The 24,889-nt window shown below is 41.2% G+C and overlaps 1 protein-coding gene across 1 annotated transcript in view; it reads left to right on the top strand.

The window, feature by feature from the left end:
* The window catches only part of LOC126188002 (kinesin-like protein KIF11-A), a 204,959-nt gene that overhangs the window by 51,458 nt on the left and 128,612 nt on the right, over positions 1 to 24,889 (top strand). Inside the window, exon 6 of the mRNA XM_049929415.1 lies at positions 23,360 to 23,789. Coding sequence (XP_049785372.1) covers positions 23,360 to 23,789 — 430 coding nt within the window. The remainder of the gene's footprint in view (positions 1 to 23,359; positions 23,790 to 24,889) is intronic.

Genomic DNA, 24,889 nt, shown 5'->3' on the forward strand with positions numbered 1-24,889 from the left:
ATGTGGAATGCACTTCCTTGACTCTTGTGCAGAAAGGAGTGCAGTATTCTGCTGCATCCATTTTCAATAAGCTACCACAAGAACTCAAAATCTTAGCAATAGCTCAAACGCTTTTAAGTCTAAACTGAAGAGTTTCCTCATGGCTCACTCCTTCTATTCTGTCAAGGAGCTCTTGGAAGAGCTAAAAAATTAAGCAAATTCCAGTGTTACATTCTTGATTTTCTTTATTTAAACTAATGATGTGTCGCCTGAATATGTTTATTATATTTTATTTTATCTGTTTCTACAATCGTGTTATAATTTCATGGATTGACTCGTTCCATGACCATGGAGACTTCTTCTTAATGTGGTCCCACGGAACAATAAATAAATAAACATTTGACGTATTTTGGGAAGTCAGGGAGACAGCTAATGTCGGTAGCTTCATTCCATTTTTGAAAACAGAAGGCACTCATCTTTCACAGAATGAGAGTGACATGAAATAAGGTGCAACTGACATGAAATAAGGTGCAACTGACATGAAGTAGTGGGGTGATACCAAAGAAGATAAAATTTGTGATTGTGAAGGAGTTCTGTGACCATGCCACAGGTTGAGACACTGGATTCACACTCACAAAATACAGGGCTTAAATCTTTTCTTGGGCTTCCTGATTTTGATGGTTTCTGCCAGTCACTTTGGAAAAATGAGCTAAACTGGCCTGGGCTAATATTATTCTTCATCTTTGTCAGCTTAGCTTGTACTCAGTCTAAAACAAACTTGAAGTCAATGGGCTATTCATATTTTAATTTTTCTATCTGAAACCGAAGTCAGAACTAGTTAATCATGTATAAATACTATACAGAGTAAGTTTTCAACCTGTATCAGGAAAATGTGGTTACTGTATGCACACATCACCTCCAAGACACTCACTTAACTACTATTAAAAAAATTAGTTAATGTAGCCTTCAATCAGTAAGTAGATTGAGAGATCAGTGTTTGTAGCACAAGGTAATGAGAACTTAATGAATCACGGTATGTTCCGTCCCCATCCTTCACTAATCCAATGGGACCGATAACCTCAATGTTTGGTCCTCTCCTCAACTCAACCAACCAATGAACCTTGAGTTAAAAAAAGAAAATCAATTGTGAATGTAGTATATTTTTACTTGTTAGCTGGCTTCCAGCATAAAAGAAACTGTCGTAATGAGATGATAATATGCTGGTAAATAATATATATTTCAAACTGTGTTGGAAAAGTAGTTGGGTAAATTTTCCTGCAGTTGTACACTGTGCCAGTTTGTACCTAAAATTAGGTACAAGCACATATAAGAGTGGTTCTGCGTATTATTTAGACCAGGGGTGGCCAACCTTTTTGGCGGGCGATCCAAATTTTTGAGAGGGGATTTCCCCACAGGGTGCATTACCAATTTTTGTTTTGTGAACCAAAACAAGCAAAAAATATTGGATTATTTTTTAAAGAAAATAAATGATACCGGAGGAAAAAATATTATACAATTTAGTGAAAAGCAATGTAAGTGGGATATCGGTCTTTGTTTGAACTGAGTGAGTCGGTGTTTATCTCAACTGAAATTGTTCGTACATGCGACGTGTTTTCGAGATGAACATCAGTAATTCGTGTTCTCATTTGTTATTTGATGTAACTCAGCTGACTAAAAAGCTGTTAACACATGTTAGTGTTTCCAAATAAGGAAATCATTTTTAAAGAATATTCGTAAAATATTGGATATTTCTTTTTGTCCAAATACCTGTGTGACGGAGAATTTATTTGTTCATAACTGTTGTTCCCAAAGCCCAAGTTTGATATGAAAAGCGGAAGTATCATGCATGATGTTAATCAGATGATATTTTCCTTGGAGTCGGGTATTAACATATTTAAATGGCTAGTTGTATCGACCAAGAACAGGTTGGAAAGCCATTCTTTCTCCTTGAACTTCGGGAGTCTCTTTGACTTGCTTTCAGAGAATGATGGCATTTCTTGCTTCAGATCACTCTCCAACATTTTTGCACGGGTTAGCCATCTTACTTCTGTATAATACAAAAATATGTTATCATGCACTGAATCTGAAGACTTCAGAAATTGGAACCGACAGTGATTCAGTCCTTTAGACTTAACAAAGGTCACTGTTTTGACAACTACCTTTGTGACATGGTCCATTTTGAGGGACTTTGCACATAAGTTCCCTTAATGGATAATGCAATGAAAGTTTAGCATCAATGTATTGCCAACTTTGCTGTCCTCGTTTTCAATCAATTGGACTAAACCTTTGTGTCTGTCTGATAGCTGCAGTAGGTTGTTACGTTTTAATGAAACATTACTTGACCCTTAGCTACACGCTTAGCGGCACTCCGTGCCGCAAACGGCGCATTTCTGAGTTTTGGCAGCAATTATGGGAGGCTTGAAGTTCAGCTTCCAGGTATTCTCCCACCAGAAGTCTCCACGTGATCCCCGCATCGCTCCATGCCTGTGTGATTTACAGCTAGTTGTCTGCAAGCCCTTAACCGAGAGACTTCCTTGTTGCGGCAACCCGTACTGATTTCGTGTGTTGTTCTACAATTATATTTATAATACATGATAATGTAAGTATTTTTTTAACTACTTCGTTGCTTTTTTAGTACTATACATTTATTAATGATTAATTGTTATTAATTCTATTACAAAAATAATCTACATTTTGTTTCATTCGTCTAATTATTCTATTGACTTTAGTCGTTTATTTGCTTTGCTTTTCCTTTCATTATTCCCTCGTTTTTCATCTTTCAGGTCTAGACGTTATAATACGACAGAAGAGATTGTGGAGCTACTAAGAGAGCTCTCTGATGAAGAGTGTGAAGGCAGATTAGAGCAAGAAGATACTTTCGATTTTTCGGACGAAAGTGCCAAAGAAGAGAGAATGACCATTCCAACGAGATTAAACAGTCAGGGTACAAAGGCCAAGAAACTCTGGAACTGCCAAGTGAATTTAAAGTGTTTTTGGGTCAGGGGAAAAGGTCTGAAACATTTCGGCCTAGCAATCCAGTGGCCCAAACCTCGAAAATGTCTTAATGCAACTTATTGGAAATTTTTCCTGAACCCACACGTCTCACGGGATGCTAAAACTGAAATTGATGCATTTTTGAAGTATTTTACAATTGATATTATAGATAAAATTGTAAATTACACTAATCTATATATAGAAAGAAAGAGAAGTAGTTGCATTTATTCCATAGATAAAGATTGTAAGGACACCTCGCTGTTTGTAATCATGGGTCTTTTAGGGCTTTTATATGTTTTAGCTGTCAACAAGAGTTGCAGAGATGATGCTTCGCATGCGTGTGAGACAAATAGTGCCTTGCGGTGACCAGGGCTGCTTTTGGAGTAAACAAATTTAGATTTTTACTACACTATTGGCCATTAAAATAGCTACAACGAGAAGAAATGCAGGTGATGAACAGGTATTCATTGGACAAATATATTATACTAGAACTGACATGTTGATTACATTTTCACACAATTTCGGTGCATAGATCCTGAGAAATCAGTACCCAGAACCACCACCTCTGGCCGTAATAATGGCCTTGATACGCCTGGGCATTGAGTCAAACAGCTTGGATGGTGTGAACAGGTACAGCTGCCCACGCAGCTTCAGTACAGCTGCCCACGCAGCTTCAACACAATACCACAGTTCATCAAGACTAGTGACTGGCGTATTGTGACGAGCCAGTTACTTGGCCACCATTGACCAGACGTTTTCAATTGGTGATATATCTGGAGAATGTGCTGGCCAGGGCAGCAGTCGAACATTTTCTGTATCCAGAAAGGCCCGTACAGGACCTGCAACATGTGGTCGTGCATTATCCTGCTGAAATGTAGGGTTTCGCATGGATCGAATGAAGGGTAGAGCCACGGGTCATAGCACATCTGAAATGTAATATCCACTGTTCAAAGGGCCGTCAATGCGAACAAGGGGTGACAGAGACGTGTAACCAATGACACCCCATACCATCACGCTGGGTGATACGCCAGTATGGTAATGACGAATACATGCTTCCAATGTGTGTTCACCGCGATGTTGCCAAACTCGGATGCGACCATCATGATGCTGTAAACAGAACCTGTATTCATCCGAAATAATGACGTTTTACCATTTGTGCACCCAGGTTCGTCGTTGAGTACACCATCGCAGGCGCTCCTGTCTGTGATGCAATGTCAAGGGTAACCACAGCCATGGTTTCAGCGCTGATAATCCATGCTGCTGCAAATGTTGCTGAACTGTTGGTGCTGATGGTTGTTGTCTTGCAAACATCCCCATCTGTTGACTCAGGGATCGAGACGTGGCTGCACGATCAGTTACAGACATGTGGATAAGATGCCTGTCATCTCGACTGCTAGTGATGTGAGGCTATTGGGATCCAGCACGGCGTTCCGTATTACCCTCCTGAACCCACCAATTTCATATTATGCTAACAGTCATTGGATCTCGACCAACGCGAGCATCAATGTCGCGATACGATAAACCGCAATAGCGATAGGCTACAGTTCGACCTTTATGAAAGTTGGAAACGTGATGGTACGCATTTCTCCTGCTTACATGAGGCATCACAACGTTTCACCACGCAGCGCCGGTCAACTGCTGTTTGTGTATGAGGAATCAGTTGGAAACTTTCCTCATGTCAACAAGTTGTAGGTCTCGCCACCGGCGCCAACCTTGTGTGAATGCTCTGAAAAGCTAATCGATTGCATATCATAGCATCTTCTTGCTGTCGTTAAATTTCGCATCTGTAGCACGTCATCTTCGTGGTGTAGCAATTTTAATGGCCAGTAGTGTACATTCCCTACGCTTTGATGACTACTGCAGTTGATCAGAGATGTGTGGTACATAAATTAGCCCCAATTAGAGAGGTTTATTCAGAAATAAATGAAAATTTTCAGAAAAGTTATTGTTTACCTGCATTTGTCACCATTGATGAAATGCTCCACCCATTTCGAGGCCGATGTGGCTTCGTCATCTGTATGCCAGATAAGCCAGCCAAATATGGCATAAAAATGTATGCCTTATGTGATGCGAAAACGTATTATGTATCACATTTTGAGATTTATTGTGGCGTCCAGGGCAATATGTACTATCGAACAAGCCGATGGACATCATAAAGAGATTAGTAGCAGCATTGAAAGGTTCAAAGAGAAATTTAACAACTGATAACTATTATTCAGGTTATGAGCTTGCTGTACACCCTTCTCGAAAATGGCGTTACTTTTCTAGCTACCATGAAGAAGAACAAGCCAGACATGCCTCTTGAGTCCCTTCCTAACCGAAATCGCCCAGTAGGATCAACTTTATTTGACTTTCAAGATTGTTGCACTCTGGTGTCTCACGTTCCTCATCATCATCATCATCATCTTGGACAGTTTACAGCCACTGGCTGGGTCTGTCGGGAACACAAGCCCCTCCATCGTGTTCTGTCTTTCCACCATTCCCCCTCTTCCACCTTCATCCAGTTCTCTCATCTTCTCATCACACATTCCTTCACTCCCTTCACCCATCTATCCCTTGGTCTTCCTCTGGGGCTCTTCCCCTCCAGTTGCAGATCAAACATCCTCTTTGGAATTCTTCCCTCATCCATTCTCTTCATGTGTCCATACCACTACAGTCTTGATGTTTCTATCCTGTCCTGTACTGGTTCCTCCTTTAGTCTTTCCCTCACATAACATTTCGCAATCTGTCTCATCTTGTTACACGCAACCTGCTCCTCTGGAACTTCATTTCACTAGCCTGTATTCTACTTTTGTCGCTTTCGTGCATTACCCATGTCTCACTTCCGTATGCCAATATGGGGACAAAGTAGGTTCCGTATATAATTCCCATGGATTTCTGTGGCACCTCCTTGCTCCAAATAAGCCCCCTAATGCATTTGTAGAACTGCCCTGCTTTTCTGCACCTTTCATTTATTTCCATTGCATTTCCCCCCTTACTTTCAATCACGCTTCCCAGGTACTTGAAGTTCTCTACCACTTGTAGTTTTTCCCCTCCACAAGTTATATCCACATTTGGCCTATTCTTCTTCCTTGTTGTGACGATTATTTCACTTTTCTTTGCTGAGAAATGCATTCCATATTGTGCTGCCGTTGCCTCCCATGCATCTAACTGCTCTTGCACCTCCTTCTCGCAATTTCCCCGTAACATCAGGTCATCGGCAAAAAGCACTGCTTTCATTTTATGATCTCCAATTGCATCTGATACTTGCTGTAGGATTTCATCCATAACAATAATAAACAATAAAGGCGAAAGTGCACTTCCTGTCGCAGCCCATTTTCCATCTTGAACCATGCAGTACGTTCCCTCCCCACTTTCACACAACTCTCACTTCTCTCATACATTTTTCTGGCTTTTCGTGTTATCTCTTCATCTATCCCTTTTGCGTTCAGCACATCCCAGAGCTTGTCCCTACAGATACTGTCATACTTCTTCTCAATATCCAAAAAGGCCATGATTAAGTCGTTCCCGTACTCATAGTGCCTCTCCTGCAGTTGCCTTACCGCAAATATGAGGTCCGTTGTTGATCTTCCCGGTCTGAAACCGTACTGCTCCTCTTGCAGTCTACTTTCAATACTGCTTCTTATTCTCTTCTCCAGGATCTTTTCATAGATTTTTCCACAGTGGCATAGCAGGGTGATTCCTCTGTAGTTCTCACATCTCCTTTTATCCCCTTTCTTGAAGATCGGGACTATAATTCCTTTCTTCCAATCCTCAGGAATTCTGTTCTCCTTCCACACCACCCTCAGCACTCTGTATAGCCACTGGGTTCCTACTTCTCCTGCTGCTCGTATCATATCCACTGTTACTTCGTCCCAACCTGGTGCTTTGCCCCCTTCCATCCTCTTTATGCCTTCCTCCACTTCATTCCAAGTTAGATCATCAATTTCCCCACTATTATAATCGTCTGCTGCCTTAGGCTCTCCATCGCTGTTAGTTACCCGCTTGGCGGCATTCAACAGATCTTCAAAGTACTCCTTCCAAATCTTTTTGAGCTCATGCATTTCCTCCACAACTCTTCCATTATTATCCATGATCCTCAGGCACTCGCTTCTGTCATTCCTCTTATTTCTTACCATGGTGTAAAGTACTTTCTTGTTCCCTTCACTGTTCTCTTCTAACATTCTTGTCCATTTTTCCAACCACTTCTTCTTCTCCGCCCTTACTATGGTCTGTGCCGCTTTCTTGCTTTCCTTATATTTTACCCTAGCTTCCTCTGTTCGGGTCTGGAACCATTCTCTGAAGGCTTTGTTCTTTCGAAGTACTGCCTCTTTACATATGTTGTTCCACCATGGGGTTTTGCTACTTCTCCTCTTTGTGCTAGTTCTTCCGCACACAGTCTCAGCTGCCTCAAGTAGAGCCCTCTTAAAATCTCCCCATTCTTCTTCCACTGTTCTCTGATCTTCCTTTGGCAGCTTCTTCCTGATCAGTGTCTGGTACTGGGTACTCCGTTCATCCTCTTTCAGCATCCATGTCTTCAACCTTTTCTCCTGTATTTCTGTTGCCCTCCTATCTTTTTTCTCTCTCAGGGTGGCTACCAACAGCCGATGGTCACTGTTTAAGGCCTCAGATGGAATGACCTTAACATCAACCAAGCAATGGAAAAGGATTACGAGATGGTTTACGACTGGGCACCCTAAACGTAAGGACTCTAACTGGGAGGTTAGAAGAAATTGTAGAAATGATGGAAAGGAGGAAATTGGACATCTTGGGACTTGCTGAGACTAGGTGGAGAGGAGTTGGTGAAAAACCACTAAGTAAAGGATGTAAATTGTACTGGATAGGGAATGAGAGGGGAAGAAATGGAGTGGCAATAGTGGTTAGAGAGAGGCTGCAGGAGGAGGTGGAAGGTATCAATGATCGAATGATAAAAGCCAGAGTACGGGTGAAAGGAAAAAGCATTGAAATCATCCAAGCATATGCCCCACAGGTGGGGTGTACAAAAAAGGAGGAGGAGGAATTTGAAGATGATATGCAAAAGCAGCTAAATGGAGGAATTATAATAGGGGACCTCAATGCACATGTTGGCACAGACAGGAAAGGATTCGAGGAGATAATGGGACCAGAGGGCTGGGGGAACCGAAATAGAGAAGGAAAATTGTTGCTGGAATTCTGCAAGAGGAATGGGCTGGCGATCGCAAATTCCTGGTACAAGAAGAGAAGTAGTCACAAAATAACTTGGTACAGTGGGGACTGGTCCCAAACTTCAGTAGTAGACTATATATACTAGTGGATAGGTAGATGATGAGCAGCCTCACAGATGTCTCACATTCCATGCACAATAAGCCAGCTGTATGCAAGGAAATCAAAACCAGACATTATTCTTGATTATAACCCTACTAAAGGTGGCGTTGATTCACATGACCAAAAATGTGCCAATTATTCCAAGAGACGAAGGACAAGGAGGTAGCCACTAATATTATTTTTCAGATATTTGGTATGGCAGTTGTAAATGCTCATATTGTTTTTGTTGCCAATGACATATCAATGTTGGAAAGGAAGAGGCAAAGGCGAGGAGAGTTTGAGAACTTGGGATTTAGCCTACTTGAGGGTTATCTGAAAGAGAGGGCTCACATACAGTCACTACCCCCAGATATAAAAGCATATTTGGTCAAATACAAGGAGCCTTCTGATTTACCAGTAATCCCTCAAGCCTCAGGAGAGTGACTAAGATCTGGTCCATGCCATGAGTGTGGTAAACATCACAAGAATAAAACTACAATAACATGCTCAGAGTGTACGTGATTTGTGTGCAAAAAGCATTCCGCCTGCAAAACTATTTGCAGTGTCTGCAACATTTAATTTGACGACGTGTGACATCTTAGTATTTATTTTTTTCTAAATATTTGTTCATTGCTATGTTTTTTATGCAACCTTGTTCCTAGTTAGTCATAAGTAATGAGTTATATTTGAAATATTTACTAAAGTATTATATTTGCCATCATGAGTCATTTTTAACAGTTGTACTACTTAAATTTTATTGCTCAATAAATATTTTAAAAATACCTTGTGGTATGATTGCTGGAAAATGGAACTGCGGAACGGAGTGCCCTGCGTGTTTACTGGCGTAACTTGCAGCGGCGTGTGTAGCTAAGGGTTAATGTCATATACTTGCTTCCAACAAATCTTTTGTCTTCTGGTATCGTTAAAGTGGATACAGCACTACTAATTTGTCTCTCTTTTCAAAATGGGCATCAACACCTCTGACATAAATCGCCACTTCGGCGGTATCCGCCATATCTGTGCATTTGTCCAAAGCTGGAGAATAAAATATACTCAGATTCATGACTTTTTAAATTATCTTCAATTTCATCCACATGTCTAGTAATAGGCTTTCTTTTGAGAAATCCTTTTTTGTTTCTGGACACTCACCAAACGAAAGCGCTGGCACGTCGATAGACACACAAACAAACACAAACATACACACAAAATTCTAGCTTTCACAACCAACGGTTGCTTCGTCAGGAAAGAGGGAAGGAGAGGAAAAGTTACCTTGGGGGGAAAAAAGGACGGGTATACACTCGTGCGCGCACACACACACATATCCATCCACACATATACAGACACAAGCAGACATATACAGAGGCAAAGAGTTTGGGCAGAGATGTCAGTCGAGGCGGAAGTGCAGAGGCAAAGATGGTGTTGAATGACAGGTGAGGTATGAGTGGCGGCAACTTGAAATTAGCGGGGATTGAGGCCTGGTGGATAACGGGAAGAGAGGATATATTGAAGAGCAAGTTCCCATCTCCGGAGTTCGGATATGTTGGTGTTAGTGGGAAGTGCACCAAGGCATGTTTCACCACAGGGTGATCCTCATTACCAACAAACACTGTCTGCCTGTGTCCATTCATGCGAATGGACAGTTTGTTGCTGGTCATTCCCACATAGAATGCGTCACAGTGTAGGCAGGTCAGCTGGTAAATCACGTGGGTGCTTTCACACGTGGCTCTGCCTTTGATCGTGTACAACTTCCGGGTTACAGGACTGGAGTAGGTGGTGGTGGGAGGGTGCATGGCTGGAGTAGGTGGTGGTGGGAGGGTGCATGGGACAGGTTTTACACCGGGGGCGGTTACAAGGGTAGGAGCCAGAGGGTAGGGAAGGTGGTTTGGGGATTTCATAGGGATGAACTAAGAGGTTACGAAGGTTAGGTGGACGGCGTAAAGACACTCTTGGTGGAGTGGGTAGGATTTCATGAAGGATGGATCTCATTTCAGGGCAGGATTTGAGGAAGTCTTATCCCTGCTGGAGAGCCACATTCAGAGTCTGATCCAGTCCCGGAAAGTATCCTGTCACAAGTGGGGCACTTTTGGGGTTCTTCTGTGGGAGGTTCTGGGTTTGAGAGGATGAGGAAGTGGCTCTGGTTATTTGCTTCTGTACGAGGTCGGAAGGGTAGTTGCGGGATGCGAAAGCTGTTGTCAGGTTGTTGGTGTAATGGTTCAGGGATTCCGGACTGGAGCAGATTCGTTTGCCACGAAGACCTAGGCTGTAGGGAAGGGACCGTTTGATGTGGAATGGGTGGCAGCTGTGATAATGGAGGCACTGTTGCTTGTTGGTGGGTTTGATGTGGATGGACGTGTGAAGCTGGCCATTGGACAGGTGGAGGTCAACGTCAAGGAAAGTAGCATGGGATTTGGAGTAGGACCAGGTGAATCTGATGGAACCAAAGGAGTTAAGGTTGGAGAGGAAATTCTGGAGTTCTTCACTGTGAGTCCAGATCATGAAGATGTCATCAATAAATCTGTACCAAACTTTGGGTTGGCAGGCCTGGGTAACCAAGAAGGCTTCCTCTAAGCGACCCATGAATAGGTTGGCGTACGAGGGGGCCATCCTGGTACCCATGGCTGTTCCCTTTAATTGTTGGTATGTTTGGCCTTCAAAAGTGAAGAAGTTTTGGGTCAGGATGAAGCTGGCTCACCCACCTAACCCTTCACCTACACATCAACTCAGCCAATGAACACACCCGTCAACCCCTATCCTTAATAAAAGTCCTCAATCTTTCCTCTCCCACATCCACACCGGCTGTTCAGAGCATCCTCCTACAGGCCAACCGCAAATTAGAACAGCATGCCACCCTCCACCTCAAAAAACTATCCAGTCTCCTGGTTTCCCACCTCCGGAAAGGCAACTCACCCTTCACAGCCTTTCCAGCAAACCTCAACCTCCTCTCATTGCACACAGTCCGGCAACACTGCAGGCTGTGGCAGTCGGTGGAGGAAGTCTGTCTTCTGTTTGAGTTGTTAAGATATGTGTTTGCCTGTGGTTTAGTGGTAAATAGCACATTATATGAATGCAATGTCACGCTGTCGAAACTGCTCGTTTCCTAAATGTTTTATGACTACTTTCGTCTGAATGCTCATGCACTGAGTGTAATTATAGCACAGCTACAGTGTATTTCACTTTTTGACACACCAGTAATAAGAGTTCTGTCCAATAACATTTTTGCAGCAGATTTCTTGGAATACTGTGCCTGTGAATGCTCCATGCGTCAGAGCTCTCTGGAGCCCACTTGCTGGCACCTGGCAGCTGCTGCTGTGGTAGAGCTGTGCGCTCTCGTCCTGTGTAATGTCAACTACAGCTCATCTCTTTGGAGAATATAAAATGCTTTACTGGTGTTACTGATGCTCCTTAAAAACGTCTAATTTGCATTTTACTTTTAATAGAAATGATGGCAGATGACCTGTTTTTATATGGTAATTGTATTACATGCAGAACATGAGAATGGTTGAAAATAACTTTTATATCATGTGACCTAAACAGAACACCTCCCTATGTTGTTCAATGTTAACATCTTATATCTCATTTCTTTTCTCTTTAGAAGTGATTCTTCATGAAGTTTTTTCACCTGGAATTTGAATGTTTTCATCAAGTCACAATGAGTAACTGTGGTGTAATGAGGTTTACTATCTTTTGATCTTTTTGGTAAATGTGTGCAAAAAAACTATGATCTATAGCAATGCCGGCCACAGCACATTTTGACGTCCACATATGGAACCACGGAGAACTTAACACTGATTGAAAGTGATATTTGTGGTATTGAGTTAAATTCAAACTAACCAAGTTCCCATTTTTTGAAGCTACCCAGGGTGAGGCAAATCGCTATTACACAGATTTAGCACAAGGGAACTATATTAATTTTGTGACTGTACCCCTGATACGCAGGGCCTACGCGATAAACGGAACTAATTCATATTATTGACAAACAAGTTATTAACTCAGCTCACTGAGTTGAGCATGTGAGTAGACTTTGTGTAAAGAGTTAAAGGTTTGGTAAAGAATATCTTCTAACAGTTTATAGCTCCATTAAATAAAACAGGCAAATAGGAACCTAAAGTGGACTGGCCTGCAAGAAATAAACTGAAGTGATACACATTGGTAGTCAGAGGTTGTTGTTGTTGCGGTCTTCAGTCCTGAGACTGGTTTGATGCAGCTCTCCATGCTATCCTATCCCGTGCAAGTTTCTTCATCTCCCAGTACCTACTGCAACCTACATCCTTCTAAATCTGCTTAGTGTATTCATCTCTTGGTCTCCCTCTATGATTTTTACCCTCCACGCTGCCCTCCAATGCTAAATTTGTGATCCCTTGATGCCTCAGAATATGTCCTCCCAACCGCTTCCTTATTCTCGTCAAGTTGTGCCACAAACTCCTCTTTTCCCCAATTCTATTCAATACCTCCTCATTAGTTATGTGATCTACCCATCTAATCTTCAGCATTCTTCTGTAGCACCACATTTCGAAAGCTTCTATTCTCTTCTTGTCCAAACTATTTATTGTCCATGTTTCACTTCCATACATGGCTACACTCCATACAAATACTTTCAGAAACGACTTCTGGACACTTAAATCTATACACGATGTTAACAAATTTCTCTTCTTCAGAAACGCTTTCCTTGCCATTATCAGTTTACATTTTATATCCTCTCTACTTCGACCATCATCAGTTATTTTGCTCCCCAAATAGCAAAACTCCTTTACTACTTTAAGGGACTCATTTCCTAATCTAATTGCCTCAGCATCACTCTACTTAATTCGACTACATTCCATTATCCTCATTTTGCTTTTGTTGTGTTCATCTTATATCCGCATTTCAAGACACTATCCATTCCGTTCAACTGCTCTTCCAAGTCCTTTGCTTTCTATGACAGAATTACAATGTCATCAGCGAACCTCAGTTTTTATTTCTTCTCCATGGATTTTAATACCTACTCTGAATTTTTCTTTTGTTTCCTTTACTGCTTGGTCTAAAAATACAGATTGAGACAGGGTTGTAGCCTCTCCCCAGTGTTATTCACTCCCTTCGCAACCACTGCTTCCCTTTCATGCCCCTCGAGTCTTATAACTGCCATCTGGTTGCTGTACAAATTGTAAATAGCCTTTCGCTCCCTGTATTTTACCCCTGCCACCTTCAGAATTTGAAAGAGAGTATTCAAGTTAACACTGTCAAAAGCTTTCTCTAAGTCTAGAAGTGTTAGAAACGTAGGTTTGCCTTTCCTTAATCTTTCTTCTAAGATAAGTCGTAGGGTCAGTATTGCCTCACGTGTTCCAGCATTTCTGCGGAATCCAAACTGATCTTCCCCGAGGTCGGCTTCTACCAGTTTTTCCATTCGTCTGTAAAGAATTCGCGTTAGTATTTTGCAGCTGTGACTTATTAAACTGATAGTTCGGTAATTTTCACATCTGTAAACACCTGCTTTCTTTGGGATTGGAATTATTATATTCTTCTTGAAGGCTGAGGGTACTTCGCCTGTCTCATACATCTTGCTCCCAAGGCCGTCAGTAGTTCTAATGGAATGTTGTCTACTCCCGGGGCCTTGTTTCGGCTCAGGTCTTTCAGTGCTCTGTCAAACTCTTCACGCAGTATCGTATCTCCCATTTCATCTTCATCTACCTCCCCTTCCATTTCCATAATATTGTCCTCAAGTACATCGCCCTTGTATAGGCCCTCTATATACTCCTTCCACCTTTCTGTTTTCCCTTCTTTGGTTAGAACTGGGTTTCCATCTGAGCTCTTGATATTCATGCAAGTGGTTCTCTTTTCTCCAAAGGTCTCTTTAATTTTCCTGTAGGCAGTATCTATCTTACCCCTAGTGAGATAAGCCTCTACATTCTTACATTTGTCCTCTAGCCATCCCTGCTTAGTCATTTTGCACTTCCTGTTGATCTCATTTTTGAGAAGTTTGTATTCCTTTTTGCCTGCTTCACTTACTGCATTTTTGTATTTTCTTCTTTCATCAATTAAATTCAGTATCTCTTCTGTGACCCAAGGATTTCTACTAGCCCTCGTCTTTTTACCTACTTGATCCTCTGCTGCCTTCACTATTTCATTCCTCAAAGCTGCCCATTCTTCTTCTACTGTATTTCTTTCCCCTATTCCTGTCGATTGTTGCCTTATGCTCTCCCTGAAACTCTGCACAACCTCTGGTTTAGTCAGTTTATCCAGGTCCCATCTCCTTAAATTCCCACCTTCTTGCAGTTTCTTGAATTTTAATCTGCAGTTCATAACCAATTGATTGTGGTCAGAGTCCGCATCTGCCCCTGGAAATGTCTTACAATTTAAAACCTGGTTCCTAAATCTGTCTTACCATTATATAATCTGTCTGATAACTTTTAGGATCTCCAGGGTTCTTCCGTGTATATAACCTTCTTTTATGATTGTTGAACCAAGTGTTAGCTATGATATATTTCTTCCACGTGGAATGTTTCCCTATATATATAATAAAAAACCAAAGTGCTGGCAGGTCGATAGACACACAAACATACACACATTGTGTTTGTGTGTGTGTTTGTGTGTGTGTGTGTCTATCGACCTGCCAGCGCTTTGGTTTGGTAAGTCTCATCATTTTTGTCTATATATATATCATTAATAAACCTACTCCTGCATTACCCCTATTTGATTTTCTATTTATAACCCTGTATTCAACTGACCAGAAGTCTTGTTCCACCTGCCACCGAACTTCACTAATTCCCACTATATCTAACTTTAACATAGCCATTTCCCTTTTTAAATTTTCTAACCTATCTGCTCGATTAAGGGATCTGACATTCCACACTCCCATCCGTAGAATGCCAGTTTTCTGTCTGAATGTCAGAGGTAGGAACCAATAACTGCAGTTGGCTCAGATCACAAGACAAGCATGGTGCAACGAGTCAAACACAACACTGCTTTGTTTAACTTAATGCTATTTCTCTGGTGTTAATTAACCCTTTCACAGCTGTGAACGTATACGCAAGTGTTGCTCCACCATGTGCCAGATGCTGTGAACTTACATCCACAAGCCAAGTTTTCCTACAGTGATATTAATGTCTGTATGTGTCCTGAGTCTCTGACCTGTCGCTGCTGGTTGCAGGTTCCTTCCATATCTCAGTGAATAAAAAAGTTTAGAGTATTTGTTGTACAAAATAGTGCCTTTTTGTGTGCTGTCATTTGCAAAACACTTCATTTCATTATCTTGAATCGTTCAGGAAATAAGACGATCGTTACGAGCTTGATTTTCGGTGCGTAAGTACGGAAATTGGCGTATTACCGAGGAAAAATGACCTTTTTTTCACAAAGCGCCTGGCATCCAGTGCAGTTTGACCTATCAATTACTCATATTATTTTGAACACATCCCTGTTGGTTTTTGAACATTTTTGAAAAAATTCTAAGTTGATTTCTGAGTGAATCATAAGTTGATTTTTTAACGCATTCATAGTGTAAGTGATGTCTCTGCCAGGGGAATCCCCGTCGCCTCTAGAAATAAACTATCCTGTGGACAAAAGGGGACCAGTCTATAGGAGCTGAGCAGAAAAAAGTCGAACGAGTGAATGCCAGTCACTTTTTATGCAGTTGACATGGTTTGTTAATTATCAGCGTTGTTATAATTATTAGCGAATTCTGTAGTTTCAGACTACCAGACTGGAAATAAACGACTAACTGGAATAAGAGGCAACAAAGATTATGTATTGTCTTCTACGTGTATCCAAGAAAGTGAAATTTTGACAGAAAATTTTTAGCCAGACCGCTACACTACTAAGGGCCAGTTATACAGGCCCCGGCAGCTGCTGAAGTTGTCTTCTGGGACTAGCGCGGAAAACACGTTGTACGAACATGTAATATCGTAACGCCTAACCGGAGAATAAATGTGGGATAACAAAAGTGGTGATTGTGGCAGGGTTAGTGGAGTTAACCAGAGAAACGGACTGGCACAAATTACGGAAGAATGACGATTCAAAATTTATATAAAAATTCCGTACTCCTACTTTTCGACCTCATGCTTTAGAAGCTAGAGAATATGAATGATATGTGGAACTATTTCCTAACACACAACTTTTTGATTTTAGTAGGCCTAATAGGCATTTTATATTCGTACTCCGTGAATTATGTTCCGTCGTGTTATGAAAATGACCATTTGTATCAAAACAGTCTCGTTTATTTGGTGTGTGTAACAATTGCTGCAAATTAGAAAGCCATATTTTGTTTTATCTAGCAGACAGTGACAAAATATTCGTAATCAGATCACGGAACCACACCAGTCTTGGGCACAATTTGTATTAACAGCTTTTCTAGTATTAGACGACGACATTTCATTTTTTCATGTGGCAAAACGTTGACGAACTTCGATGAGCTAATAGTCTTTCCCAAAAAAGAAAGTATGCCACATAAAGCGGTGGCAAGATTACATAGAATAAAAAGCTAGGACTTATGGATGGAAGAAATGTGTACTGTTTTGCTTGTCTCTTGTCTTTACTCGTTTTATGTATCCTATATTTAATTTTATGTTACACAGATCAGCAAGTTACTAGCTAATAGGTGGTAAAGACTGCAAATTTTCTGAAGAGTTCTTGTTCTACCGGTTACAAATAATCCCATCCAGTATTAATTGCGAGATTCTTTTTAAGAGGGGCGGGGTCGAACCGTCCAACTGTGAGCAGGAGAGGCACCACAGAACATTTTAATTTCCTCTGGCCTGAATATAGTTTGATGGCACTCATTACAAAATATTACACGTTTGAATTCCACAGAGCGAAATAGAGACGTGCAACGGAAGAAGGCTGTGTGAAGAGGTGTGGCACTGCACTTTGGAACACTTAAGACCAAATAACATGTCTTACATTCCCTCGAACATATGTTTTATGTATCAGACTCTTCAGAAAGATGTGCGCAACAAAATGAAGGTATTTGTGAAAAGTCGATTTTTAAAATTTTTGGTGTCATACCTCAAATGCGCGATGGAGGGGGAGCGCCACTATCTAATATTGCGCTGGTTCAGAAATATCGTAGATCTGGACCTGATGCACAGAGGAGTCTGAGTTGTAGTGGGGAGGTGGTAGTCTCCACGTGACCAGTGTTTACGTTAAGTGATTTTGCTGTTTCCTCTTCTTTTATTGCTCTCACGTCAAATGAAAGCTAAACGAATTTCTGTGGCCGGGAGCTATCAAGTGAATTAAAATACATTCACATAATTATGGCAGGCTGAAATATGTTATTAGTTTCAGATTTTAGTTTGTTGCCACCTTCCTGACAGTCAAGTGTTAATCGCCTTGCAGGACAATGAAGTTACTGTTGTCGGTTTGTTAAAGAAATTTGACTTTTATTAATCTTTTTTGCAGAGGAAGTCAATTTATTCGAAACAATGTGTTTAATTCCACACTATTGGCTAGTTTCAACTGTTCGCTTCATTTCAAGTTCACATTTTCATCTTCTAGCACATATAGCACTATGCCATAGTTAAGAACCAAACATGAAATAATACAGTTCTGGTACTCCAAGAAAATTTATATCTGAATCTGGACACACAAATGTGCAGTTTAAGCCGAATTTATGTATTTTAGTATGGTTCACAAAATTCCCATGCTCTTGGAGTATCCTCCAATTTCTTGTTTTGTTTATGACATAATGTAAGATATTTTAATGTTTTGCACATATGAACGTACGGGCTTTCTGTGTAATCGTACCTGCGCAAGCGCGGCAACGCCTGTTACCTGGAGCTCTCTGGCAACTGCTGAAACGAATCTATTTCCAACAGGTCGCAGGAAAATATTCCAAATGGTTGTTTGGAAAGTGTTACTTTCAAAGAAAATTTCCTTTTACGCAAGATGAACTCTGTGCGCGAATGTCCGATGAATTTCTTAAATCGCAGAGCGTTTGACTCTCATTCAAAAAATCAGATCTTTGAAGGCGGCCGTTTAGAATATTTTCGAGCCCAGGAGATGGTACATTTATGTCGTCGTAAAAAATTTTACTGGCACATTTGTGTGATGTATCTTAAAGTGTAACAAGCGCAAAAACGATCAACATTATGTGTGAAAGCTTAGCTTCTCTTGCAGCTTATTAATCTTAAAGACCAATATTATACGTGTAAGCTTTTCTTTTCTTGTAGCAACTCTATGTATAGTAATTTAAACAATTACCTTTTTCTATTTGCGTATTTGTGCTACTTAAGTGATGTTGCTATTGACTCCCTGCATCACGCTTCCTATGCTCTGAATATCCGCTGTCATTGGCCGACGAGATCGCGTGACATGAGCTACTACAAACTTTCGTGTAATGCAAAAATATGCAGTGTACATGTTGCTGCATATCAGACATGTTTCCAAAACGTGATTTTTCCTCTGAGTTTTGTTTTCTAAAGTGCCGGAAAATTCTGCGCCTGTGTATAAAACCACAAACATTGAAAGGATTGATAAGTTTTACAGTTTCGAGGAAAAGTATACTGTTACTTACCACAGAACAAGTGTATTTTCATCCAAGAGAAAATGTATTTTTATCTGGGAAAAATCTGGGAATTTTTTCCTCGTACACGTATACACCCTGTATTAATACCTTTAGCTGTTGACAGGCGTTGATATATATCGACAGGGACAGGTGAAAATTTGTGCCCCGACCGGGACTCTAACCCAGGATCTCCTGCTTACATGGCAGGCGCTGTATCCATCTGAGCCACCAAGGACACAGAGGATAGCGTGACTGCAGGGACGAGCACATGCCTCACACGATACCCACATTCTCACCTTGTATGTCCACACACTACATTCGTAGTGTCCCACCCCATATAACTATCTATCGCGTCCAGATAAAGGATAGCTGTAGGAAAGCTGGAAGTATCTGTGTAAGATTGAAAGAAATGCCTAACACAGGCTGAAGCACTTGCAACATAGTGCCAGAGTTTGAGGTGCTTATGAAAAGCAGTGAAGCCCACATAATACTAAGTGCGGAGAGCTGGTTGAAATGGTGAGATTTGTGGGGAAAATATGAGTGTATAGGCTAATGCAAAATAGAGGTAGCATATTTGTCGCATTAGTATCATGGTTGTGCTTAAAATTGTTACTGGATCCTTCAATTGCTCACCATACTCATCTCCTTATGTAACCGAAAACAGCGTAGAAAACCCCAGTTTGCCCAAGTTCCCCAATCATACTGTAATCATCAGTGGAGACTTCAATCATTCAACAATTAATTGGAAAAATAACAGCTTTGTTTCCGGTGGGCATGATAACATGCCCTGTTCACTATTACTAAATGCCTTCTGTGAAAACTACGTAGAGCAAATAGTTCACAACCCCACTGTTGATGGAAATATATTGGATACAATGGCAACAAATAGACCTGACATGTATGAGGATGTCCACGCGAAACGGGTATCAGTGATCATGACGTGGTTGTGGCAACAATGATTACCAAAGTACAGAGGACAACTAAAATAAGCAAAAAGATAAATATGTTAGTCAAGCTATATAAAAATCACTAGTTTTGTATCACAATGAGGAACTTGCAGCGCAAGGTGGGAACATGTAAGCAAACTATGGCTCAAATTTAAAAAGAGTAGTTGACGATGCACTGGAATGATATGTACCCAGTGGAACAGGTCATAATAGAAGGGAAACTCCATGGTATACAGTCATTGTAAAGAAGCATATAAAGAAAGAGATTACTGCATAATAGGTGTAAAACAAAGCGTAGGGCTGTAAATAGAGAGATGCTCAATGAAACACTTTTGACTGTCGAGAGCAATGTGCGGTGGCTTCAATGACTACTGTAGCAGAATGTTGTCAAATGAATTTTCACAGAACCCAAAGAAATTTTGGTCATATGTAAATACTGTTAGTGGTACCAAAGCTAGTGTCCAGTATCTAGTGACTGAGACAGGACCGAAATTGATGGTAGCAAAGTAAAAGCTGAGATGCTTAACTGTTTTCTAATGTTCGTGTACAAAGGAAAACCCATGAGAATTGCCCCAATTTAGTCCTCATACCAAAGGAAAAAAATTGAATGAAATAAGTATTGCTGTCTGTGGTGTTGAGAAACAGCTGAAATTGTTAAAACTGTAAAAAGCTCCAGGTCCATATGGAATGCCTGTCAGATTCTGTACTGAATTTGCGGCAGAGTTAGCCCGTCTTCTAACTATAATCTATCGTAGCTACCTTGAACAAAAAACCATGCCCAATTCTTAGAAAAAAGCACAAGTCGCACCTGTCCATGAGAAGGGCAGTGGAAGCAATCCACAAAAACACCATCCAGTATCCTTGACATAGATTTGTTGTGGAATCTTAGAACATATTCTGAGCTCAAACACACTGAAGTATGTCCAACAGATTGACCACAATGCCAGCCAGCATGAATTTCGAAAATATCAATCACGTGAAACCTAAATCACATTTCCGTCGCATAACATACAGAAAGATTTGGATCAAGACAGTCGGGTAGATGCTGTAATTCCTGATTTGCAAGACGCATTTGGCTTGATACCACACCTATGTTTATTGTCAAAAGTACGATCATAAGGGAATCAAGTGAAATTTGTGACTGGACTGAGAACTTTTTGGTAGGGAGGGTGCAGTATGTCATCTTTGATGGTGACTTGTCATCAGATGTGAAAATAACTTTGATTGCGCCCCAGGGAAGTCTATGTAGACTCTTGCTGTTAATGTTGTGTATTAATGACCTCGTGGACAATATTAACAGTAAACCCCAGACTTTCTGCAGATGGTACAGTTATCTGTAATGAAGTGCTGTCTGAAAGAAGCTGCATAAATGTTCGGGTAGATCTTGATAAGATTTCAAAGTGGTGCAAAGATTGGCAGCTTGCTTTAAGTGTTCAGAAATGTAAATTGTGCACTTTACAAAATGAAAAAATGTAGCATCCAATCCCTGCAATGGAAGCACTCCATTGCCACCATGCCTCCAACCAAAACCACCCAAATTCCAACATTGAACCCTGCCTCTTCCATTTGATACCACCATTCAACTGTGATCCTCCCCCACTTCCACCTAACTACATTTCAGGAATTCCTTACCTCCAACTTAGCCCCACCATCCTTCCCCAGGTACCTTCCTCAGAAAACCAATCTTTCAGTAGAAGAAAGAACAGCAATATACAACCTGAAAGCAAATCCTGACATAATCATCCTAACTGCAGACAAAGGCTCCACCACTGTTGTTATGAATTGCTGTGACCACCTGGCAGAAGGCCTCTGCCTATTGACTGTCTTTTCCACTTTCAAATTCCGCCAGAGTGATCCCCTCCCATCCCAGAAGTCCAACACACTCCAGTCACTGCTTAAAGCCTTAGGCCCTTCCCAGAACATTTCCCCTGAATCCATTATCTCCTCACCCCTATAAAACCCCGCACACCCAACGTCTACTTGTTCCCCAAAAGGCACAAACCTGGCAACAGTTGTAGACACTCCATTTTGGCTGGTTATTGTGCTTCCACTGAAATAATTTCAGCCCACCGGGATCCCTACTCGTCACTGATGTCGCCAACTCCCTAAACACCAACATTCCTCATGCCCATTGCCTTACCGCAATTGAACACTACCTTTCCCAACATCTTTCAGACTCTAAACCCACTACCTCATTCTTCATACACCTTACCGACATTATCCTCAGTAACACAGTGTTCCTGTATAGTTATTACATACTAATTGATGTCAGTTCAGGTAATTAATGGTTCTCTTTGCTTCTGAGAGCCTGTGCTTCTGAATAATATGCCTAAATAATATAAATCTGGTTTACAAAATTTGAGAGTTTCTTGGTTTCTTTGTTACACGTGTGGACTTGAACCCAAGGTAGAAGACAAATCAGTATTTGACACAGCCTACATGTATGTTAGTGCACTGGCTGTTCAAAACTTGACCAGTTGTTCTTAGATGGTATTTATGCCCTTTGCAGTTGCATGCAATAGTCACTGCAATTGTGATGCATCAAACATAGCCCTTATTGTTTTAAGAATTGGCAACGTAAGCTACACAGACACGAATGCATCACCACTTAGCAGTGTATGACAACGTAAAATGTGAACTTCTGCATATTTGCGTGTCAACTTCCAAATACAAAATTCATTTCTACCGAGTGTTCATATTTTATCTCCAGTATGAAAAGTATAAGTTGCTACTCACTACATAGTAGTGTTAAGTGCCAGGCAGGTGCATTGAAAAAAGACTGCCAAACATCAACTTTCCTAAATTGCATAGATGGCGACTGACTGCAACAGTTCTTAGTTCTGTAACCCTCTTGTCTAGGTTTGCTAGTTCCTGTACTCGACCTATACATCTCCCTCCCTGTTACCATTCTAGCTCTACACATGCCTTCTATCCCATCAGTCCACCTGCACAGTCCTTTTATCTTTCCTACTTCTGCCTCGCCCATCCTGCCCCGCCCCCCCCCCCTCCCCCCTCGCCATCCCACTTCAGTGCAGCACACTAGCTTGTGTCCACCACATTCCTTCAAGCTTCTACAGGCAAGACTAACTTCTTCCACCACTTCTACCGTGCTATCCCTTCAGCTCCATGCCTCACACCTCTTCCCTAAACCCACTACCCACACCAGCAAAGATAACTCTTCACCTCGGACACAGTTGGGCCTTACTGACTGGAGATGAAAGTGGGCATGTATCTGTGAGATGCGCATTTGTGGGTGTTTAGATTTGTGTACATCTGATGGACTATGGTCTTATGGATGAATAATACGTAACAGTCTTTCAATGTGCCTGTCTGCCACTCTGCACCTCCCTTTGTCATGAACAGGAATCTTTCCTTTTCATACTGTTGTTCCATCCTGGATTTCCATTATTTTATTGTTTTTCTTTCCTTATTAAAGTTTGGCATTGTGTGTGCATTGGATTTTGTACCTTATCATAATTTACCTGTTGCAGCTGTTAGAACTGAGTTACTGTGTATTATAATGCCATTTTTCTTAAAATTAATTCTATCAATATTTATAAATCAGTTTAGAAAAACTTACATTGCATATTTAATTAGCAAATAATAATTGATACATTTATTTCAGTAAAAAAAAAAAAAAAAACATCAATCTGTTTGTCTTACTTGTGATGTCAATATTAGTTCACTTGTTTTTCTTTTGTTGCAGCCGCTCACATACAGTGTTCTCTATAACAGTCCATATGAGAGAGAAAGCTGTTGACAGTGAGGAACTACTGAAAACGGGCAAATTAAATCTTGTTGATCTTGCTGGGAGTGAGAACATAGGCCGCTCAGGAGCAGTTGAGAAACGTGCCCGTGAGGCAGGCAATATCAACCAGTCTCTCTTAACTTTGGGGCGAGTTATAACTGCACTTGTCGAGAAAGCTCCACATATACCGTATCGAGAATCTAAGCTTACACGTTTGCTTCAGGATTCTCTTGGAGGCAGAACAAAAACATCGATAATAGCCACCATATCACCAGCTTCGTGCAACATTGAAGAAACATTGAGCACACTTGAATATGCCAACCGTGCAAAGAATATTCAGAACAGACCTGAAGTGAATGAAAAACTATCTAAAGCACAGCTCATAAAGGTAAGGAATAAATTAAATTTTTCATGTAATATTCTGTCATTATAAATGCACTTGCTTGAAAATGACATTGCTCATGCTGTGTGTGTGTGTGTGTGTGTGTGTGTGTGTGTGTGTGTGTGTGTGTGTGTGTGTGTGTGTCCTCTGTAAAAATATTTAGAACAGAAAATGTTTAAAGAAGATACAACTGACTAATCAAAGTGTAGGTGGCAGAGATAGCAGTTGATCTGTACCTCATAGTCCTCTACTTGGTAATTGTGTCCACTGCTTTGTTACCTAACAAAGGTATTCTTCTTTTAATCTTGATCCTCCCCTTTCATTATCGATTTTAAAAGCATATATTAGGCAGGTTTGCCACAAATTATGGAATTGGAGAATACCAGGGAATTTCAAATGTGTCGGAGAAATATCAAGGAAATGGGGAAATAACCACAGGAAAAATATCGTGTTTGTCTCAGTAGATGAAAGGGTTTGTTTACTGAGATGTAGTGCATTGTCGCTGGTAGGGCACAGCTGAGGACGTGTGCCACTTCCCCACTCCCTCGTTCTTACTGCTTCCTACCTCTTCCCTCAGCTTGCAGTCAGTGCTGCCATCACTGTCTGCCAACAAGAGGCAGTGAGGCATGAGAAATGGTTTGTTTGGATCTGATTCTCAGATATTGTTGACGTAGCAGCTGGAGATGGTGGCCATGTGTGCGTGAGTTGTTTGAGTGACTGTGAATGTGTGTGTGCTCTTGTTTTCTGACAAAGGCTATGGCTGAAAATTTAGTTGTGAGAGTGTGATTGTCTTTTCTGCATGCCTGTCTGCTGCTAGCGATCATCTTTATGGTGAGTTCCTACCTATCCTCATTAGTATTGATTCTCAGAGTATTTGCACAATTTATCTGTTGCATGGATTAATCACTGCAGTCTCATTTTATCAACATGGTGTCTGTGATATGTGAACAGCTGGCCTCGCGAGTGGACTTCATGACGTGCCAAAACTGCAGGCCATTTCTATGGGTATCTAACGGGTCGGGCCTGCAAATCTGAAGCCCATCATTTCCCACTAATGTGCAAGCCCTGCACGTCGGATCTAGTCTCGCCTTTCTGCCTGCAGGTTC

Source organism: Schistocerca cancellata, chromosome 1 (genome assembly GCF_023864275.1).
Source record: "Schistocerca cancellata isolate TAMUIC-IGC-003103 chromosome 1, iqSchCanc2.1, whole genome shotgun sequence".
Classification (NCBI taxonomy): Eukaryota; Metazoa; Arthropoda; class Insecta; order Orthoptera; family Acrididae; genus Schistocerca; species Schistocerca cancellata.